Source organism: Heliangelus exortis, chromosome 11 (genome assembly GCF_036169615.1).
Source record: "Heliangelus exortis chromosome 11, bHelExo1.hap1, whole genome shotgun sequence".
Classification (NCBI taxonomy): domain Eukaryota; kingdom Metazoa; phylum Chordata; class Aves; order Apodiformes; family Trochilidae; genus Heliangelus; species Heliangelus exortis.
Genome location: NC_092432.1, coordinates 10,650,279 through 10,672,645, shown reverse-complemented (window position 1 = coordinate 10,672,645; position 22,367 = coordinate 10,650,279). Strand labels below are relative to the sequence as shown.

The 22,367-nt window shown below is 49.8% G+C and overlaps 2 protein-coding genes and 1 long non-coding RNA gene across 11 annotated transcripts in view; 2 read left to right on the top strand and 1 right to left on the bottom strand.

Annotated features, from left to right (window-relative positions):
- TRIP4 (thyroid hormone receptor interactor 4) overlaps positions 1-12,297 on the bottom strand; it is a 33,716-nt gene extending 21,419 nt beyond the window's left edge. Inside the window, exons 1-9 of one of the 4 annotated variants that reach the window (XM_071754489.1) lie at positions 12,144-12,297; positions 9,993-10,159; positions 9,660-9,796; positions 5,363-5,596; positions 4,229-4,307; positions 2,370-2,499; positions 1,593-1,808; positions 939-1,065; positions 198-385 (exon numbers count right to left, since the gene is read on the bottom strand). In XM_071754489.1, the coding sequence (XP_071610590.1) occupies positions 198-385; positions 939-1,065; positions 1,593-1,808; positions 2,370-2,499; positions 4,229-4,307; positions 5,363-5,596; positions 9,660-9,796; positions 9,993-10,159; positions 12,144-12,229 (1,364 nt within the window). In that variant the 5' untranslated portion in view covers positions 12,230-12,297. Of the gene's footprint in view, positions 1-197; positions 386-938; positions 1,066-1,592; positions 1,809-2,369; positions 2,500-4,228; positions 4,308-5,362; positions 5,597-9,659; positions 9,797-9,992; positions 10,160-11,976; positions 12,094-12,143 lie in introns of those variants that run through there. The other 3 variants (XM_071754488.1, XM_071754490.1, XM_071754491.1) reach the window with 3 other exon arrangements.
- Positions 12,298-13,442: 1,145 nt separating this feature from the next.
- Positions 13,443-14,830, top strand: LOC139801280 (uncharacterized). The gene is made up of 3 exons (XR_011728124.1): positions 13,443-13,531; positions 14,144-14,262; positions 14,526-14,830. It is a non-coding gene; the product is annotated as an uncharacterized lncRNA (long non-coding RNA).
- A 3,432-nt stretch (positions 14,831-18,262) lies between these two features.
- Positions 18,263-22,367, top strand: part of CSNK1G1 (casein kinase 1 gamma 1) — a 107,430-nt gene continuing 103,325 nt past the window's right edge. For 4 of the 6 annotated variants that reach the window (XM_071754474.1, XM_071754475.1, XM_071754476.1 and 1 more), the window contains exon 1: positions 18,269-18,422. The gene's annotated coding sequence lies outside the window, so the exon portion shown is untranslated. Of the gene's footprint in view, positions 18,423-22,367 lie in introns of all 6 variants that reach the window. The other 2 variants (XM_071754479.1, XM_071754480.1) reach the window with 2 other exon arrangements.

The window sequence follows — 22,367 nt, the reverse complement described above, 5'->3', positions numbered from 1 at the left end:
ATTCACCAGCTTCTCACACCATCAGTACAGTGGTAAGGAATCAGGGCTACTAAACCTGGAGCTACCAGTACCTGCAGCTATCATTCACTGTACAACACAAACAAGACCACAGAGATTCCCTGAGGAGCACCACCTCCCATCTCACCTATGAAGCAAGAGCTAACCAGGATATATCACAGGTCAGGCCCCTCCTGTACCTTTTGATTCCTCTGATGAGCAAGGAAGCCCAAGGCTGGTGCATGCTGAGGCACCAACCATCATCTGAGATCTCCTGCAGCTCTCGATCCTGAATCCGCAACCGGTTCCGTTCTGATCCAGACTCCCTTCCAGCCTCCATGGGATGGGTGGCTTTCCGCTGGGGCAGCAAACCAGTTTGGTCCACCCACTTCAGGGTGTCCAAAAGAAAGAAGGAAAAGGTTAGCACCTCTCTAGGAACAACGTGTATCAAGGGCAAATCAGATGGGAAGTTCTCCTTCATTTAAGGGCACTGGGATCACTCTGCCTTCCTCACAAGGTATCAATACTCCAAACTGGGAACTGTCCAGCCTCCAAATGCTTGGCATACACCAAGACCATGAAAGAAGTGGAATTAAGAGGGTAGAGATTATGCCCTTTGGAAACTGGGAATCAGGCAGAAAAGGCTTCATAGAGAGCTGAAAGGTGACATGACCTTAGGCTGACGCTCAGAAATTCTTTCAAGGTCGTGAAGAGAAGGTAGGAGAATAAAACCCCGCTAAAGCAAACTCCCCAAGAACAAGAAACAGGGCAGGACACTGGCAATCCTTCTCTGTCCCCAACTCAGATGAGGATCCCTGGGACATGGGGGAGGAGGAAGGTACTACATTCTAGCTGTAGACATTCTAGAATTCACAGTTCTTTAGCTCAGTTCTCCCAGAGTCAGCCATTGCTCTGGAGTAAGCCATTCAATCCCTACTAACCAAAGGAGCAGGCTGAAAAAGACGAGGATTCACTAAAACACCAGAATTCAGAATTGTCTTTGTCTCCGAGCTCCCAGCTGGCTGGCTCAGCGTGCCACAATTAATGGCTTTGATGGTCTCATCCAGTCTGCAAACACAAAGAAGAGGCATGAAAATACCGTGCTTCCCCTTGACAACACCTCCCTTCTCCCCACACAAACATTTCTGACCCAAAGCGTGTTCTATCCCCTCCCCTAGCTAAGCAATTCAGTTGCTGATCTCTCATTTGAACAGCCACTCTTCTCCATCACAGAAACTCATCCTGGTTTGAACTCCAGACGAACTGCTTCCATTGAGACAGGCCTCCTGAAACATCTCTTTCCAGGGCAATTTTACCTTGAACAGACTACTGCCAGCCACCAAAACCCTGTGCAAGATTCACACAGTTGGGTTTTGGAGAGCTGTGCTGAACAAGATGGCATGCTGCAAGCCAGAAAGACACTCAAGGCAGAAAAGGCTGTAAAACTGCTCCCTAGTATTGGAGGGGTCCTTCAAGGGAACAGCTTGCTCAGCTTTCCTTACACTTGCTCTTCCATGAACTCATCCAGACCCATCTCCACAAGGATCTTTCCCCCCCAGCTCCTAGGCACAGCTGCCAGTCCTCTTCTCACTCACTTGCTGTGGTACTCAGCCATGTTGCTGTCTTCTTCCAGGATCTGCCTGCCAGCAAAGTCGATGGTAATTTTTTTGGCAAGGCGAGAGGTGTGCCGCAGCTCCTGCAGTTCCTGCTCTCTCTTCTGGAGGGCTTCCCTCTCCTGCTTGGAGAGCCACTGGTTGGAATCAGTGGCAAAGTAATCTGATTCATCATCAATGACCTGGGTTCGACACACACTGGGGAGAAACAACCACAACATCAAGAAGATGAGCACAGCAGGGCAGTCAGAGTGCTGCCTGCCCCAAACTTGCCCTCCCACAGGCTCTTCTCTGCTCTCTCCGGAGAGCTGGACCATCAGGGACACAAAGCAAGGACAACCAAATGGGACCCATTCAAGAGGTTCACTCTTGTTCCACCAAAAGTGAAGGTGTCTGTAGCTGCAGCCCAGGTCTTAGAATTAATTCTCTAATTAATTCTCTAATTAATTTCTGTTAAAGGCAGCTAAACCTGCCAGATTATTCTGCCATCAGAATAATAACAATTTCTTCCCCGAAGGGGTTGTCAGGCCTTGGCACAGGCTGCCCAGGGCAGTGGTGGAGTCCCCATCCCTGAAAGGGTTTTTAAATCCCTTTTAAGCCAGGTAGTTGTGGTGCTGAGGGATGTGTGTTAATGCTGGCCTTGGCAGTGATGGGTTAATGGTTGGACTTGATGATCTAAAAAGGCTTTTTCCAATCAAAACAACTCTGATTCTATATAATTTACGTTATTTCATGATAGTCTCACAGCCAGTATCTTACCTGGTCCTGTCAAATTCCAACAACTTGTCTTTGTGTTTCACAGCCATCTCCAGGCCTGCTTTGAGCCTAGCTTCTTGTCGAGGCAGTAAATCTTTGCTTATGGCATCCAAATTCCCTGAACTTTCAGCACCTGAGAGAGTAAACAAGTCACAGCTCAGCAGTCAGTTGTTTCAAGCCCAGTCTGTGTGGCTGGCTGCAGCGGTGTCCCCTACAACAAATGTCACTCAAGGAGTTAAAGGCAGAACCTTGACCCAAGGTTCCAAACCTTTCTGAACCAGGTACAAGGGTTGACTTTCCCTCTAGCCCCTCCAAAGTGGAAAAAGTATTCAAATACTACAGTGACAACATCTAGGTAGTGTTTAGAAAGAAGGTTTTGGCCTTTGACTCTCCTTCACCTTTCTCTAACAATTTGGGCAGTCCAAATCTCACCCATCACTATCCATAGGCCTTGAGTCCCCTTCTACAATTCCCTCTGGTGGTGTCACCTCCACAAGCAGACTCTTGGTCAAAGCAGATCCCTGACAGCTGCAGGCTGCATACAGAGCAAGCCTTGCCTCTGACAAATAAAACCCTCCCCCAACACACCTCAGCAAGTTTTTCAGAGCAGCTATTGTTAGAGGGGGAAAAACCTACTCCCAGCAACCAGCTCTTCCCTCTTACCATTGCTGGCAGGGGTCCAAAGCCCAACCAGCCAAAAAGAGAACAACAACAAATTAAAAAAAAAAGAAAAAAAGGTTTGCATCAAAGCCAGAACAGAACAAACCAGTGTATTTCACAGCAGACATCATGCATGCTGACACCTTCCTTTCACGAAAACAAACCAGCCTGTATTTCCCTCTTGCTGATCCACTTTTTTTTTGCTCCCAAGACAAATAGCTGATGAGGTTTCAGCTTTCACTGACACAGACAATGCACTCAGGGAAACTCAGCAAGAGAAAGAAGGGAAGGCTGATAAAATGAGTAAGAAAAGAGGATCCCGAAGCACATCAGGATCTCCACGGGGAGGTTTTAAACAGATTGATTCTGTGATCAGCTGTTACTCACAAGGACTTGCAGCATCTCCTGCCATCTCAGCAGCCCTAAAGAGAAGCTGACACTGAGTGCCAGAGTAAATATTTCCTCAATTCTTTAGCAAAGTGTATTTTTCAACCAACACTGTGACCTTGGCTGTATTTCAGCTAAACTCAGACAAACATCCCCATAGTGCACAGGTCTTTGCTGGAAGACTCAGTATTATTTCCTCTTGCTTTCCTTGGCCCTGTTTCTATTTTTAGCTCCCAAGATGTGTTAGACAAGAGTCATTAGAAAATATTAACAACCACCTCTCTAGACCCAGCAAATCAGATAGCAGCACTTCATCTTCTGCAGCACACATTCCACACGAGACTTACTGTAATTTTCAAGGACTGCAACAATGATGCAGTTCATGTGATTGATTCAGGAAAGGCTAATGAGCAGCCTTGGGGCTTCTGGGTAAGGACATTCTACACTGCCATTTGACACTCCCAGTTATCACCTTGGCTCAAGACCAGAAATGCTGCCAAGTGCTTGCTGAGAGGACACAAGGAGCTTGGCTTCCCAACCAGCCTTTTAACACCCACCACAAACATGGGGCAGCAATGAGGGCAAGTCCTGAGCTTCACAAACTGTCCTGGCCATTTATATCTCAGAGAAACATTCAGGTGTCAGCTCCCAAGAAAGAATTAGCCTTTAATTTTGCCAGCAATTCTTTATAATTTGAATGATTGGACCGAGACAACCTACACATACTCATTCCTCCACAGTGAGGCAGAGAAGGGCTTCTGCTGTTGCATATCTGATTGGGTTTGTTATATTACAGGTATGTAATTGCTCTTCACCTGCCATGAGCTTTTTCAGCAACTTCTGGCTCTTGTTGGAGTCCCGTTGGAGAATGTCCTGCTCCTCTTTGGTGCACACCTAAGGAAAAAAAAAAAAGAAAGACAGAAAGACAGAAAGACAGACAGAAAGACAGACAGACAGACAGACAGACAGACAGACAGACAGAAAGAAAGAAAGAAAGAAAGAAAGAAAGAAAGAAAGAAAGAAAGAAAGAAAGAAAGAAAGAAAGAAAGAAAGAAAGAAAGAAAATGGAGACTCAGGAAGGCTTGACCAGCTTCAGAGACTTGGACCACAGCTCAGGGTAAGGTGTTTAAAATGGCTTAGACAGTTCACAGCTCCTTCCCTTCTGTGTTATTTACTTGGGGAGAATCCTGAAAGCTGTCTTTCCTGGAGGCAATCCATAAGAATGTACAGCCTGGTATTTCTTGGTTCTGTGGGTGGGCATGCTGCTAAGTGAGCTCAAAGGATGAGAAACGCACACAGAACCTCCCTGAGCAGATGAACAATACTTAGCACAGAGGCCTTCTCTCTTGGTTGGTCACTTGGGAGTTAAAACTGATCTTTAAAAATAGCAAACAATCTGATTTTAAACATTTCTTTTATCAAAGCACTGTTTTTCCTCTCTCCTCAAGTTAACTTACAGAATCCATAGTCATTAACTTGTCCCTTTTCTCCAAAGTTGGGATGCCCTTTCAACCCAAGGCAGAGGTAAAAGGCCACCCCAGACAGTGCATTACAGCACAAGTGCTGAAGAGAATTCAGGGCATTGGCCCCGGCCCCATCTCATGTCCTTTCCAAGGCCTTCAGGGCTGTACCTTGGATGGGGCTGAAGGCCCCATGTTTTGGACACTACTGCCGTGCCCAGGACAGCCATGGGAGACTGCCAGAAAGCCCCCAAATCATGTAAATTATGACATAAATCTCCCAGCTCTCTGATGCAGCATAACACAAAAGCAATATAAAGTGATTTAAAAGCCTAGGAGACAGCACAGCTTCTCTCCAGCACAGCTTTAGAGCCTGGAGCTCTTTGCTAGAGGAACTTTGATCCAAGAGGCTAATTCAGCCCCACACCACCCTAAAGCCCTGAGCAAACCATGTCAGGTACAGCAAATAAAAAACACCTCATCACTAACCAGAACCCCGCAGAACAAGCAGGGCCCAGAGCCCTCCTGCTCGCAGACGATGCGCCCACAAACCAAGCAGTTGTTGATGAGTTTGTGCTTCTGGCCCAGGCACTCGCAGGGGTGACGCCCTGGGATGAGCACAGCCAGCTTGTCTTGCCCCTCCTTGGTATACAAGCTGACATATTTGGGCTTCTTCTTTGAGGAATTGCCACTACTGCTGACTCCACTGCTGTTCTCCTGTGCCTGAGAAACAAACCAAAAAGAACAAGACAAACAAATAAATAAATAAACAAGCTGTTGACACTGCAATACTGGCAGCAAAAAGAAAGCACTGACCCTTGGAGAGGCTCAGACAAGTGTTAACGCTGCCTAGCTGGAAAGCAACCTGGACCAGACCCTAGATTCAACAGAAAGACAAGCTTAGGACTGCCAAAAAAAGGTCCAAGGAATCTAAACAAAGCAAGACATATGGATGTTGCAGATCCACTTGATGTTTGCTGCCTCTGTAAGCTAAAACCACTTGGTTCCAGCTGGCAGGCACAGTGTCAGTGCTCTGCACCTGCAATGTCCATCACGGGTATTTAACAGCTTTCAGACAGCACCTCAGCTATGCCCAGATTTATTTTCAGGGTCTCTCTAGGTTACAGCAACCCCCTGTTTGGAATGATGAAGCCCTGTCCCCAGAAACAGAGTTGCTGGAAGCAGCAGGACTTCTTCATTCACAGCCAAGTCACCACCCAGCACTTCTGTTTTCCACCAGGGATGAGGTTTTCCAGGCACTGCATGGTCAAGTCTTTAGCTGCAATGCAATGTCTTCTCCTCATTTCATGACTTGGCATCAGTGATTCTGTGATTCAGCTCTCTGACTTTCAGTCAGGGACTGCACTGGGTTGGGAACTGAGCTTCAGGTCAGGCTTAAGTAGACAAACCTCAGAAACAAAGAAAGATAGAGTAGATGGTGGCTGCACTGTTATTCTAGTAGTGGAAACACAGAATCTCAGACTGATTTGGATTGGGAAGGACCTTAAAGCTCATCCAGTTCCAATCCCCTGCAATAGGCTGGGATACTAGATCAGGATGCTCCAAGCCCCATCCAACCTGGCCTTCAACACTGCCAGGGATGGGGCAGCCACAGCTTCCCTGGACAACCTGGGCCAGGGCCTTCCTGCCCTTACAAAGAAATTCTTCCTAATGTCCAACCTAAGTCTCCCCTCTTTCAGACTCAAACCATTCCCCCTTGTCCTGTCACTCCAGGCTCTTGTCCAAAGTCCCTCCCCAGCTTTCCTGTAGCTCCTTCAGGCACTGGAAGGTGCTCTAAGGTCTCCCTGGAGCTTTCTCTTCTCCAGGCTGAGAAGGAAGAGAAATTCTCACTTTTCTCCCCTTAGATCTTACACCTTGATCATACAAAGGGTTCCTCCTCCCAGCCAACGTCTCCAGTAGGTACCAGCTAAGAAGTTAATTGCAGGAATTAATTACAGCACAGAAATCACTCTAGAGGAACAGAACAAAGCCAACTGCTACCATTCCTCTGGCTATGCTCAAACCCAGGCACTCTGAGGAGCGAGCACAGCACACTCCAGGCACAACCCCAGCTCACAGGACTGGATGAGACTTGTGTAAGCCAGAAATTGCACACTAGGCATGACCAAGAAGGACTCACAGTTATTACCCTCATCCATTTCAGCAGCAGCACTCCAACGTAAATGGATTCTCTGGCCTTTAGCTGTTTTATCTATGACACACTTGAAAATCCTCTTGCAACTCAAGCACAGCTTTTCTTCCCCTCTCCTCTCCATAGCATCTCTCGACAGCAGGAAAGAGGATTTCTCAGGAACCCTTTCCCAGAAAGCCTGTCTGCACTCACCACAGAACAGCAGCTCACTTCTTCTCCCTGCTGCATGCTTGAGGATCAATGCCATGCCCTGACCCACACCTCAGCTGGTGCTGCTGCAGGGTCCATGTCCTCCCACCCTGCTTTTCTTGGTGACAGTGTCATGCTGTAGTATTAGGACACCTCCTGACTCTTTTTAGCTGCACTGCTCTCAATACAAGCAGGCTGCTGCTTTCACAAGAAGTGGACTCAGTGTCTGCAGTACCCTCAGTTCCAGGCCCCTGACTTGACTGTGACTGCCAGATCCAAACACTACTATCATGAGAAAAAAAAAAGCCAATACCAGATAGAGTGTCCCTGGTCAGCAAACTCTGGCAGAGCTTCCTCAGTTTGGGGGCTTTTTTTTGTTTGTTTTTGTTTTTAATTAAGTTAGAAGGTAACTATAAGGACATGGAACATTACTGCCCATTTTTAAGCCACCTGTTCAAAAAATGTGTTTTGGGTTTTTTTAATCTTGCAAATGCTTTTACAAACACAGCAGCCTCCCTGCTATAAAGATTTTCATTTAAAAACATAAATTTAATTTCTACAACTTACTCAGGCCAAGCCCTGACTCTCAGGATTTGGGTGTTGCTCAGTCAGGGTGATGCCAGGATAAATCTTGGCGTTTACTTTTAGGAGATGCAATGTTTTCAGTGCTTATGGCATGAAGGACTCCCAGTCAAAGCCCACTGCATCAGAACAGACCTCCAGAAACTCCAGCCTGAGAATTACTCCAGCCTGAGAAATTCAAATATTTACTAACAAAGATGTTTGTATTTGATGCTCTGAATGTGGGGAATGGTTCTGCTGAATGGAAAGCAAATCTGCTGCAAAAAGTTAAAAACTGTTCCAGAGGAAGGCAACTGCTGCTTGCTGCATGGCCTTGTGCTGCCTGGAACTAGCAGGAGTTCTTTGGTATCAGTGTTTCTGTGCTTATTTTGCAGTTTCCTTCATTGCAGCTCAAATTGATTATGAACAGTGCAAAAAAAATTGTCCACAAAAATCAAGCATCTCAGTCTCAAAACAAAAGGTGCAACAGTGGAGCTGAGCAGGAGAGGAAAACTTCCAAACCAGAGCTGCTGCTGCTGCTGCTGCTGAGTGGAAAGGTGCTTGCTACGGCCAATTCCTCTGTCTGGCTCTCCAGACCTCCTCTGAAGCAGTCTGAATTATTTCATCTGCCAATTAAAGCTTCATGCAGGGTGACTGGGAAGTTTTAAACACAGCAAGCAGGAATGTTCTATCCAAATGCTGGCTTCATTAATTCATCAACCATCACACCTCTGCCTCAAAGAAATACTTCTTACTACTCATTGTCCATTCCCACCCCGGATTCTCAGGGTGGGAAGCAAAATCTGTTTTGGCATAGATGTTTGTTTCCTTTTCCATTACAGACACAAACTGCAAAATCTTCCTCTCCACACCCAGACTATTTGCCATGCAACAGTGAAAGATTCCCATATCCACACAGGGTGCAAGCATGGTCTGTCCACAGCCATGGTTGGCTCTGGACAGCAGAGACATGAGAAGAGCCTCCCCTCTTGTCATAGTTTGAGTAAGAGGAGCTAAAGCAGGAAGAGCTTTCAGACTCTGAGAGGGGTGGGACACAGAGGGGTCTTTTCCCTCCTATCCCTGCCCATAATCTGTAAGGTCAGGCAGACCCAACCCCTCCTCTCTTTCATCTGCCCCTTGCTTTTGCTGTTCCCCTGCACTCCTCTGCCCCCAGCTGCAGAATCCACATCCATCTGGTGCTGGAAGAGCCCTGGAGCCCTCTCCTGAGCCAGCCCTGCCACAAGGGACCCTCAGGCACCAGCACCCAGATCGAGTTGTGTACATAGAGATCTGTATATCTTTGTATTTTTGTTCTTTATCCTGTGTGTTACTGCATTTCCCCTGTTCTAGCAAACATGTTTATTTATTTATTTATTTCCAACTTTAAGTCTTTCATCTTTATTACCTTTTTATCTTCTCTTTGGGAGAGTGGAGGAGGGGGTAATAGAGAATAATTCTGTCCTCTGGTTTTTGGTCTGCCCAAGCTGCTAAACTGTGACACCTCTTGTTGCAACTGGGTGACCCCACAACTCAGTGCCTGCTGGGTGGGACCCTGCAGCTATCCCAACCACTGCTGAAGCAGCTCCTCATGTTGTCACTTGAGGCTGCCATGCTGCATGCCAGTGAGTGAAGAAAGACACCCAGACACCTATGGCACAGCAGCTGTGCCACATGCAAGAGGAGATGGGGCTTGCAGGGGGAGACAAGGATTTGTTTGACCCAGCAAGGCAGCTGGGAAACACCACACAGCTTCATGGGCACAACCCCCTCATCACGAGCCAGACAACAAAGGGTTCATATTTCTGCAAGCCTATTTCCACTCTCTCACACACCTGCTGGTGTCCCACCCAGCTGTGGGTGACACCCCAGGGCAGACCTGCTCACCTTAGCCAGGTCCAGGGGGGTTTTCACGTCCTCCACGTGTGCACTTGGCTCCGGGCACGCAGGAGTCTCCTGCTTGTTCCGGCCTTTCCGCTTCCCCTTCCTCATTTGGTCTCCAGCCCGAGGAGCTTCTGAAGGCTCTGGAAGAGTTTGTGAAAACAAAGAGAGGGTGGGCAGCGACGAGCAAGAGGGGGATGTCCCTGAACTCAGAGAAGACAAAGGAGCTTTGCACTATAACAACAGACAGAAACAGGAGCAGTCAGAGGCACTTGTGGCAGTAACTGCTGGGTCAACCTGGTTGGAGACTTCAGTTCCTTTTCTCCCCTTTCCACTCACCATCTTTTTTATGATACGTTGCCAAAGCCTCAGATCCCAGCTGGGAGGATTTCTGCCACCTGGCCAGCAGTTCCTCTACAAAGCCACCCTTCTTCCCATCAGTCCCCTGGAGAAGGTCAATCATGTACTCCCGGATCTCCTCCTCATTTCTTATTGACAAGATGTACCTGCGAGGGGATGGCAGGGAGACCAGTGAGCAAGGGGGCTTCTGTTCTGAGGAAACCAACAGTCTAATGGCAAACTAATTGCAAGTTATCTCTCCTCTTCAGATCAGGGTTCTCTAGAGACCACTCTGAGAAATGGGTTTATGAGTCAAATTTTGAGATGGACACTTTGGGAAATCTTTGTGAAATTTTGAGAAAGACACTTTGGGAAATATTTCGTGGCTGTTTCACTGAAAAAAAAAACAACTTTTCTCCCTCGATTTTAGCACAGAGTGACATCCCCCCTGACTCTATTGGCAAACCATAAAAAAACTCATCCTGAGACTCCAGGTCCCACAGAGTCACATAAAAATCACAGAACCCCAGACTGGTTTGGATTGGGAGGCCCCTCTGCCATGGGCTGGCACTAAATCCAAGCCCCATCCCACCTGGCCTTCAACACTTCCAAGGATGGGGCAACCACAGCTTCTCTGGGCAGCCTGGGCCAGTATCTCTTCACCCTCACAGGAAAGGATTTCCTCCTTATGCCTAACCCAAATCTCCCCTCTTTCAGTTTAAAGACATTCACCCTCATCCCATCACTCCAGGCCCTTGTCCAAAGTCCTTCCCCAGCTTTCCTGTAGCCCCTTCAGGCACTGGAAGGTGCTCTAAGGTCTCCCCAGAGTCTTCTCATCTCCAGGCTGAACAACCCCAACTCTTTAAACCTGCCTCAAATGCTACAGCCCTCAGATCATCTTGGTGGCCTTCTCTGGACTTGCTCCAAGCCCCTCCTGTGGTGGGGGCTTCAGAACTAAAATCACAGAATCATCATGGTTGGTAATGACCTTCAAGATCATCAAGTCCAACTTTCAGTCCTACATCACTGTGAGCATTAAATCATTTCCCAAAGTGCCATATCTACCCATTTTTTTTTAATACCCCCAGGGACAGTGACTCCACCACCTACCAGGACAGATACTCCAATGCTTCACTACTCTTTCAGTGAAGAAATTTTTCTTAATATTCAAACTGAGTCCACCATTAGCAAATTCACAGACAATACTAATTTGGGAGGGGGGGGGACAGGAGGGGTTGATCAGCTGGAAGGCAGGAGGGCTCTGCAGAGGGACCTGGACAGACTGGAGAGTTGGGATGATTCCAAAGGGATGAGGTTCAACACAACAACCCCATGGGGAGCTCCAGGCTGGGCACAGAATGGCAGAAAGGGACCTGGGAGTCTGGATTGCCAGGAAGCTGAACATGAGCCAGCAGTGTGCCCAGGTGGCCAAGAAGGCCAATGGCATCCTGGCCTGGATCAGGAACAGTGTGGCCAGCAGGTCCAGGGAAGGGATTCTGCCCCTGTGCTCAGCCCTGGGGAGGCCACAGCTTGAGTCCTGTGTCCAGTTCTGGGCCCCTCAGCTCAGGAAGGAGATTGAGGTGCTGGAGCAGGTCCAGAGAAGAGCAAGGAGGCTGTGAAGGGATCCAGCACAAGTCCTGTGAGGAAGGGCTGAGGGAGCTGGGGGTGTTCAGCCTGGAGAAGAGAAGGCTCAGGGGAGACCTCATCACTCTCTACAACTCCCTGAAAGGAGGTTGGAGCCAGGTGATCTGAATCTCCCTTGGCACAACTTGTACCTCTTTTGTCACATCTTAAGGAGAACTGGACACAGTGTTCCATAAACCACTGCATTCCAACCATAAATCAAGCAGCTTCTGCTTAGACAAAGAAGGAGAGCAGTGAGCCCTTTCTCAACCACGCACAGGGACCCCACGCATCTTCCTGCCACCCCCTGCCCCCTCACGGGGCACCCACCCCAAGGACAACCCCAGGGACCCAAGCGGACCCCAAGAGTAGCTCAGAAACCTCCGCTTTTCCCCCGTGTTGGGCCTGGAGCCACTCAGAGGCGAGGCTATCGGGCCCCGGCGGAGGGGACGGCCCCGAGAGGAGCCCGCCCCGGCCCGGCCCCCACCGCGACCCCGGCCGCCGCTGTACCCCCGTCCCCGCGTTCACCTCACCACCTCCTCGCTCACGTCCAGCCCGAAGTCTCCGCGCAGGTGCCGGACGCACCAGGCCAGGAGCGAGCTGGACGCCGCCATCTTCCGCCCGGGGGAAGGGAAACGGCGACGCACCGCCTCAGGACTCTCCCTCCGCTCCCTCCCTCCCGGGTACGCGGCCGCGGCGCCACCGTTCCGGGCTCCCGTTCTCCGCAGGGCGCTGAAGGAGGGGGAAGGGGCTCGTGTCCCCTCTGTCTCCTCTGTCCCCTCTGTCCCCTCTGTCCCAGGGTCCCCGAATGGCGGGGACATCCCCTGGAGGCTGCAGAGCTCTGTCAAGGGGACAGCCGCTCTCTCCCTGATAGGAAACATCTGGAGACACGGTTCTTGCTTGTGGCTCGGGAAACTCCTCTGGAGTCTCAGGGCAGAAGCAGTGTCACTTTGGGAAAAAAACCCAAAAATACAGAAAAGAAGTAAAAATACAGCTCCGGCGGCTGGGCAAAGCAAAACCTCCCAGCCCAGCAGCTGCCAGGCTCCTGCACAGAGAGAGGGAGCGGACAAAGCAGGAGCAAACAAAACAGCAAAACAAGAAAACCTCTTCTGTCAGTGAGGGGGAATAAGGTTGTGCTCATGTGCTGTAACAAACTGCGGATTCCTGCCCTGCCGTCACACCAAGTAACCAGAAAACTCCCTGGGTGATTGTTTTTAGCTGGTAGGATGACACGGAACAGGCTGTGCTGTGAGGAGCTGTGGAAGATTTTGTCTGCGAAGTGCTGGGTTCTGGTGTCCCACAGGGGGCCACCGAGAGCCTGGGGTTTATTTCTTGGTGCTCAAACACCGGGAAGAACTTTGTGATAGTAGTGACTCAGTTATCTTAGCATTGCTGGCACAAATCCTCAGCATACAGAAACATTTCCCTACGCTTTGTTAGCTGCCAGTACGGCACACACCTTCCTTGCTGTAAAACCTCATCAAATATCAGAACTCGGCATTAAAGAGCTGCTAAAACTGCTTTTACATCCAATAAATAAATATGTCCTTCTCCACAAGTAGAAGAAAACCCTCTGTTCATAGCTGTAATCTTAAAGCCCAAGCTGATTTTGTTGTGTTTTGGTTGTGGTTTTTTGTTTTTTGGTTTTTTTTTGTGTGTGGAACAGGAGCTTCTAGGTAAAATTCCGGACAAGGTGTTTGCTCAGGCATGTTCCCATCCTGATGGCAATATGGGGCAGTAACCTCTGTGGTGTGAGTGGGGCTGGGCCTCTTTCATTCCAGCTGTAGCCCCAGTGCTGACTTTTATGTGGGAAGCTGGAGCAGTGCCCAGCCATGCTGCACATAAGGAAAAAACTCTTAGAGGGGGTGGATTGCTAAAGTAAAAGAGCTCCAGATGACTGGAAATAAAGTTTATAGGTAAGACCACAAAGGCTGGAAGAAAGATTCCGTATCAGAAATCTCATCTGTGGGGGTTTCTTTTCCAGCTACTGTTGCTATAATAGAAAAAAAAAATCTTCTTAAAACAGCACTGTGCAGGGCTTTGATTGTTTGGGGAGCTAAACCTATGCCATGCCACCCCCAATAGATCACTGGATTATTTATATCCATGGCTGTAAATGCCTCAGTCCGGCAATATAATGAATAGAAAAGTTTATTGTGGTGAAGCAGGGTCATGTACAGCACTGAAAATATATTTAAGACAAGGATAAAGTGGTTGTGTTGCTGTCTGTGATGTGATGTTACACCAGGTAACAGAGATTTTCCATGTGCATTGGGATTGGGCCTAAAGGTACAGCCTGAAGAACCTCTTGAGGGGAAAGTTCAGCTGGAACACTTGTCATTATTACTATATTAATAATTATTATAATTATTAATAATAATTATTAATTAATTGTCATTATTACTATAATTACTACAAAGTGGGTTTCACTTTTGAGCTCATTTCTTCTAAGTTTAAAAAATTAGTTAATAGGGATGTGCCCTTGATTAAACCAATAAGGATACTGTGACTACCTGGTTTTTTAACAGGGGAAAAGAAAGAGAGGAGCACAGCATCAGCTAAAGCCCAGGAACAGCCTCTGGAATAAGGGTGTTCAATTTAATTTATAAAATAGAAAAGAGGAAAGAGCTGATACCTGCCAGCAGAGGTAAGACACTCCACTGTGGCCTTGCACTGGCCAGTTTATTAATCTCAATTTAATAACACGCTTGTAAACATCCACTGAAAAACCCATAAATACCCAGAGCAGACAATAGATGTCAGCAGCACCTCCAGCTCTGAACACCGGGCTGTGCCAGCGACCAGGGCAAGGCTCCTCCTGCCCTCTTCTCAGATATTTATATAGCTAACGTGCAGGGTGTACGTGTAAACAGATGGATGACAGGCTGAAAACGCTTGTTATTTCCTCAGAGTCATCTGGCTAAGTCATGGTCTCTGCAGGAAACTGGAATCATCAGCAAAATTATCCACTGCTTCCCTGCTGAAATTACCCTGGCTTGTTCAAGCCCCACACTGGAGAGGCAGGGACAGACAGGGAGGGTATCCTGCTTCCCCCAAAAAATTTATTTTCCAATCTCTAGGTGTTTTCTGCAGATATTCCAAATTATTTTTCTGGCACCTGAGCTCTGAGAGCACTAATGAGCATTAAACTGCCTGGGGATCCCCACCCATGCTAGAAAGGTTCCAGCAGAAGCACCTGATCCAGGCTGGGAGCACCTGAGCCTTCCCAAGGGGATGCTGGATGGGCAGAACTTGTGAGCAGTTCATTGCTGGACCTGGCTCTTTGAGGGTTTCTTAAGGACTCATTGAGCCAACCCAAACAAGATTTCTCCTGTGGGAAAAAGCGCTGGGTTCCCACAGGATGGCCAAAAACACTTATAGGGGAGCAGGAAGTGTTACTTGGAATATAAGAAATCCCAATGATATAATAAGTGGAATTTCAAATCTTGTCTCTGCCTGGGCAAGTGAGCATTGTGGGATGGACCCCCTCCTTTTCCATCCCATGGCTCAAGGCGTGGGTGGTTATTTGCTTTTCCCTGTTCAAGTAACATGAGATAATCACAAACTACTGCTGCTCCAGAGCATTTTCAAGCTTTACCCAGCAGAGTCCTTCTCCTCCCGTGTCTGAAAGAGGCCAGGCTCAACATCTCTGTTGTCTCTGGCTGGGTGGGAAGGATCTCCTGTAGCCCTCCCACAGCCTGGGGCAGCTGTTGGATGAGGGGAGCAGATGTCCCAGTGATGGGGCACAGGAGGAGAGGAGGGGGAACCGGCAGCAGCTGCTGGGCTGCGCGTTCTCGCCCTGCTGTGGGAAACCCAAACCCACTCAGACCCCAGGTGCGAGGTTTTCACCTCTTTTTCTGCCTTTCAAGGTTTCTCCTGAAACAAAACAACAAAACAAGCTGTTGCCAGATGACGATGCACCATGGCATGGATGATGTCCACTTAATACTGCTGGCTTCTTAATGCCCCACTCCTGGAAGTGGAGCCTGCTGGCAAAACCTGGCTACACCCGGGTTTTGAGCTGAGATGCTGTGTGCCCATGCTGAGGGAGATCTGCAGGACACCCCCTCACACAGGAGCACCATCAGTTTTGGGTGAAGGCCAATTCTGGTCCTGTGTGTTCCTGCTCTGGATTGGATGATTACAGGGGCCATTTCCACTGGGAGAGAGAAGGACAAGACCCTTGTACCTTCTCACTCTACATGGTTGCTTCTCTGCTCTCACTTTCCTACAAAAAAACCCACAAAAAAGCCCCCCAAAATAAAAGCAAAGCTCTTTTAGTGTTTGCTTTTACTCTGGATTTGTTTTGGGTTTTTTTCTCTGCATTCTCACAGCTGGTGTTACCCCAGAAAACACGAGGCCGTGCTGCACTTGCATCCCGTGGGTCCCCTCTGCCCACGCTGCTCTTGTGCTGGGGTGGTGCCTCCTTGTGCCTGATCCTCAACAGGAGCTTCATTGTCCTTCCAGCTGCCCCAGACAAAGGGGAATTGTCCTGCCCACCAGCTCTGTAGCAGCCAGCGGGTTCATCCCAAGCAGAGCACAGCAGACAGCAGGACGTTTCCTTTCTGCTCGTGGTGTGGGGCTCAGGGATCAGCCCGGCTCTCAGCTGCCCTGGAGGAGGGTGCAGAGCTGAGTGCCAGCTGGTAAAGCCTCTGAGATGTCTCTGGTTCAGCTGTGAGCTCCCTTCACCCCCCATGCATCTTCCAGCACTTGGTGCCAGTCTCCTGAGAAGCTCCCAGGGCTAATGGGAATCCACGGGTTTAATAGCACTAAAAAAATTACTCCAACTAAAATAATTTGGTGATGATTTTTCAGAATTCAGATACTCCTTGGGAATTCCTGGCTGAAACAGGGAGAATTCAGATGGGTACAGCTTTGTTCTGAGCAACGATGTGTGTTTCAAATTGTGACAAGGGATTCTCCTGAGCCCTGCAGGGATGCATGTCCTTCTCTGGAATATCACCAGAAATGTAAAAACAGCAATATTGAAATATTAGCAAGTTCTGCTAAAACTGGATTTTCATCTTAGTTCAGGCACCAGGGGAAAATTTTCAAGCCCAGCCCAGTGAATATGAGGTAACAATGAAGATGGATAATTTTAATGCCTAAATTCTGGGTCTAAGCAAATTTTCCAGGTGATTTTTCCAAATTAACCTGTAGCTTGTTCTTGGTGGGGCCCACACACCGATGAGCCACGAGGGGGTTAATGAAGCTGCCCACAGGCCACGAGCCGGGGATGAAGGTTTTCCTCATGATGTTTTTTAACCATTTTCAAGGATTATTTCAGGGTAAAAAATTAATGTGGAAAATGTCATGTTCTGGGCCTGAAGCATCCTGGGAGCACTGGGCGAGAATATTCTTGGTGAGTTTGTGCTCCTGACCAGTCATGTTACCTCAGTGACTACCACAAACTGGGAAACTCAGAGCCTTAGCACGACAGGACCAGCAGCACCAAGTTCAACAAGGCCAAGTGCAAGGTCCTGCACATCCCAAGCACAAACCCAGGTTGAGCAGAGAACGGATGGAGAGCAGTCCTGAGGAGAAGGACTTGGGGGTGTTGGGTGAGGAGAAGCTCAATATGAGCTGACAATGTCAGCTGGCAGCCCAGAAAGCCGTGTCCTGGGCTGCATCACCAGCAGCATGGCCAGATGGGACACGGAGGAGATTCTCCCCCTCAGCTCCACTCTGGGGAGACCCTCCTGCAGTGCTGGGTCCAGCTCTGGGGTCCCCAGCCCAGGAAGGACCTGGAGCTGCTGGAGCGAGTCCAGAGGAGGCCACGGAGATGATCCAAGGACTGGGGCAGCTCTGCTGTGGAGCCAGGCTGAGAGAGTTGGGGTTGCTCAGCCTGGAGAAGAGAAGGCTGCAGGGAGACCTTGGAGCAGCTTCCAGTGACTGAAGGGGTGACAGGAGAGCTGGGGAGGGACTTGGGACAAGGGCCTGGAATGAAGGGGGAATGGTTTCAAACTGGAAGAGGGGAGGTTGAGAGATCTGAGGAGGAAATTCTTTGCTGTGAGGGTGCTGAGCCCCTGGCCCAGGTTGTCCAGAGAAGCTGTGACTGCCCCATCCCTGGCAGCGTTGAAGGCCCCAGTTGGCATGGGGCTTGTGGCACCCTGGGCTGGGGGAGGTGTCCCTGCCCATGGCAGGAGGGTTGGAACTGGATGAGCTTTCAGGTCCCTTCCAACCCAAGCCAGCATTGTTTCACCGGAGGTGTTTGGAATGCTTGTAGCCCTTTCCACAGCTGACTCCGAGGTGCTGCAGACGAGGCAGAGCGGAGGCCAGGAGTGGCCCCTTGCGGGGTGCAGGATTTCTGCTTTGCCACCAGATCTCTGAGGATATTTCCCCCTTTTTAAGGGCGGGTTTTGCCCTCTCAGGGACGCGGAGCCTTTGTGTGGGGCGGGATGCAGCGGGAGGACCCGGGTTTCTGTGTCCCGGGCACGGCTCCGCTCACTGCTCCCCCTCCCTGTCCCGCCGGGTCCCGATCCTGTGGGGGGGGCCCAACACCTCCCCCCCCCCCCCCCCCCCTATCCCCGCCACTTCCGCCTAGCAACGGAACGCGGTTGCTAGGGCGAACCCGCCGCCGAGGTGTCCCGGAAGTGGTTGCTGCCGGTTGCCGGCGGCGCGGGCGCGCTGCTGCGATTGGGCGGTGCTGGCGGCGGGGCGGGGCCGATACCTGAGCGCTTCCGGGTCGGGGCCCTCCCCGTCGAGCGCGGCGGAGGGAGGAGCCGCGGCGGGGCGCGGGGAGAGCAGCGGCGGGGCCCGGCCCGGCCCAGCCCGCGCTGCCCCCCGGCACGGCGCTGCCGGACACAGGTAGCGACGCGGGAGCTGTGCGGGGCCGCCGTGAGAGCTGGAGGGTGGGAGCGCTCGTTGAGTCGGCGGCGAGGCCCGATCGTCTTTCCGGGGCCGTGGCGGGGGAGGATCGGCGGGGTTCGGCGCTTCAGCCCTTCCCGGTGCAGCGGGGAGTGGCCGCGGTTGTTCCGGAGCGAGGGGCTGGTGCTGTGCGAGGGGGGCGGCGGGGGGCCGGGGCTGCGCCGAGGTTGCCCGAGCATCTGCCCAGAGAGCCCCGGGGCAGCGCGGCTGCTGGCCCCGCCGGGCTGCGGGGGTCCCTCCCGGCCCCGGGGCGGCGGGAACCGGCGGTGTGAGGGGTGCGGGGACCCCGGTGCGAGTCCGTCTGTTTGTTAGAGGCTGATGGAGCGGGGAGGTGGGATGTGGGGAAGGGGTGCGGATGGACGAGTGTCTGTCCCGGCACGGTGATCCATCCCTGGCTTCTCGGGCAGCACGAAAGGAGGAGGCTCGAGGGGGTGGTTCTGGAGCTACTTTTGAACCCGGCCGTGTTCCCGGGTCTCAGGGAGACAAAGCACCGTGTGGAACGGCAGTGTCTGTGCCGCTCCTGGGTGTGCAGAAGTTGTACGTTCCCCCTTGTTCGGGACACTCGGGTCCGTGCTGCTTGGCGTGGTGTCACATTCCAGGGTTTGGGGTCATTGTCTTGTCCAGGCTGGCGGTGGGGATGGCTTCTTCTCAGTCCCTGCGCTGCTGCTGCCCCTCCGATTCAGCCTTTCTCAGCAGCCACCGGAGTGTCAAGCGCCGAGCCCCAGCTCGCATCAGCATCTGCTGCCTCTTTTGTCCTGACTCCATCTGGGGCTTCCACCTTCCCCCGGTTCTCTGTATCGAAGTCATGGGTGTGACCTCAGACTTGAGGGTTTTTTTGTGGGGGGTTGTTTTCTGTTTGGTTTTTTTGTTTGTTTTTGTTTGTTTGTTTTTGGGTTTTTTTGTATGTGGGGTTTTTTCCTTTTTTTTTTTTTTTTTCCTATCAGTGACCTCATGCAGATGTGTCACCAAGCTTGTGCTGCCACTCCCCAGGTTCTTCACTCCTTCCTTCCTTCTCTCAGCTCCTGGTTGTGATTTCCCTCCATAAGCCAACTTCACATCCCTGCTCCAACCCTGCACCCGGGGCTTTGTCTCTGGGAGAAGACAGGGGTGAACTGAGCAGCCTGAGCTTTTGCTCCTCTTGAGGAAGTCTTATAAAATATTAGTAGTGCTTTCCCACAGACGCATTCCAAAAAATACAAAGAGTGCCTTTGAGTTAGGAGTTCAGGGAGATTACTTTCTTCAGGGTGCAGAAGGCATGGAGGATTCCTCTTGTTGCCTGGGCAGTGAAATGTTCCTGATAGGAGAGTTTGGGTTTTATTCTGTTGCAGCTGTAAAGAGATGCACAGAGTGCTCTTCTCCAGGGGAAGCCAGGCTGACACCAGAGCTCTTTGAGCCAGGCTGGAGGTCTTCAAATGATGAGTATCAGCAAGGGTTCTTGTACAGGGAAAGTGACCATGGCTGAGGTAGGACCAGGCAGGAAAGACATTTAAATATCATGGTGTGTGGGGAAAAAAATAGAATTCTTCATTAAAAAAACCCTGATGTACTTAAGAAGCATGGAAGATTGTGGTGAGAACAGGCCAGGAAAATCTTTGTTCTCCATACAGGAGCTGTGTCTGCCAAGGTAGTGGTACCCCAGGACAGCTGACAGCAATAGGTTGTGGTGACTCCACCAGCTGATAGCCAACAGGTTGTGATGACTCCAATGAAAGTTTACACTGTTGACTTGATAAAATTATGCAAGGTGTGAGTGTAAAGCCCTCAGAACCAAAACTTCCTCTGGATACAAGTGTTTCTTCAAACATCATCTGCTGTGAAATTGCTTTTTTCTAGACTCAGCCGTGTCCAGCTGGTACCTCTTGTACTTTGTAAGAGCTGCTGGGCTGTGTGGAAGTTGAGATGCAGCTTTCTGCTTTTCTCTGGAAGCCCCCAGCAGCATCCTTTCAACTGCTGGCCCTGAGTCCTTGTCAGTTTAGGCCAATTTGGGTTTCTTGTTGTGTTTATCAAGTGCAAAGCTCTTCTGTTGTCCTCTGGGCACGGTGGTTGGAAACTTGCACCAGATTCTCATGATAAATTTATTTTTGGCCTGTCTGTGCTGATCGGTGTTTGTGCCAGTGTTCCCTCTTTTAAAATCAACTCTTCTCTCCTTCCCTGCTTTCAGAAAGCACTCAGCTCTTGGCTTCTTGTTTCCAGACAGATGCTCTTTTCCAGGTTCTGGGTCAATCTCTTCTGTGCACAGGTTTGCTTAAAGGTAATCCCTGGCTGCCCCTGATGGGAGCAGGGCATGGTGTGACAGGGGAGGTCTCTCTGGATTGCTGCCTGATGCTGCAGGTTGTTTCTTTGTGCTGGAATCCTTCTCAGCTCCATCAGCTTGGTGGCTCACAGCAACAAGCTAATATACTCTGTGTCTTTTTTTTTTTTTTTTTTTTTTTCCCCACTTGTATTAAAGAGCTTTCTGGTTCATAGTACCATTTCTTGTGAAGTCTGAGGTGTATGACCTTGCCTCACTCCAGTCTATCTATCTTAGTCTCCTGTAGGAGTTTTTATGCTGTTCCTGTTCTTTGTATTGACAGCAATCTGACTTTCTGAGCCAAAATTGCTGATGGGAAATGTTCTGGTGGGAGTGATGGAGCAGGAGGGTTCACAGATCTCCAGTGCCAGGGGAGTTACCAGCTGGGTGAGGTCATAAGTGCGACCTAATCCACAGCCACTTGCTGCTTTCCTTACACCAAGACTGTCCCCCTTTTCTTTGTGGTTTTTAAAGTAATTTCCAGCTATTCTGGAGCAGTCAGCTGCTGTGTTTTTTCAGGTTAACAGATGAGAACCTGTATAAGGCTTTAAAAAGTGCTACCAGATGAAACCAGGAGTCCATCTGGCCCAGTATCCTGCTTATTAGTAACCAGCAGCAGGTGCCTGGGGAGGGGAATACACAAATACAGCAGATCTAATCTGGGGAAGTATTGCTTTATTGCTGCCCAAACCAGCTGTTGGAGTTTAGTAACCTTCACACTTCTCTTCCATGGGTTGGACCTCTTACTTTGAACCATCTTGATATTCACTGCCTTCCACAGGGGATTGCAACATGGGACACTGGGTTACACTGCTTAATTAGGCCACTTATTATGTGGCTTGCATATGAGTAGGAGACAGAACAAACACTGGGTGTCCAAAAATAAAACAAACCAAAAAAAAACACAACCTAGCAAGAAACAAATGCTGAACAAAATTCTTCTTCACATTCTCCTTGACAGTCATGGTTTTAGGAAACTACTTCTTCCACTCCTGGCAGTCTCTTGGCTGGGTTGAGCTGTCCTCATCAGTTTAGGCTTCCCTTCTCACTTCTCTTCCAGCTCTTGGTGTCATTGCCAGCTCTGCTCCAGCCCCCTTGAGATGGGGGTGGCAGGAGGGGGGGCCCAGGTCAGTGGGGGAGGTTGCCAGAGGTGCTGAGCAGCTCAGCAGATGAGGTTCACCTCTTCAGAAAGCACAGGATGCTGTGGAGTTGTGTGCTTTTTTTCTACTACTGTGTAATTACAGACATCCTGTGTGTTTGTTATTGATGGAAAAACCATGGAGTTTTGTGGGATTTTCTGCTGCAGACCTGGTGTCCTCTTGTTCAGCCTGAGTTCAGTCTGTCATATTTTAAGTTGAAGTTAGTGTGGCTGTGCCTGATGTGCTGTGCTTTGGATTCTGTCACCCACTCCTATCACGAGATTTTACTGCAATTCCTCACAGTCACTGCTCTTATTTACTGATCATGTTGAATTATTCAGAGTAGCAAACGTTGCCATCTTCGTGCTGCCTTCTCTTGTGTCACTTAATACAGTAGAGCAGGGCACAATCCTTGGGTGAATCCCCTCCTCTCCAAAACTGATGGGTGACTCTTTC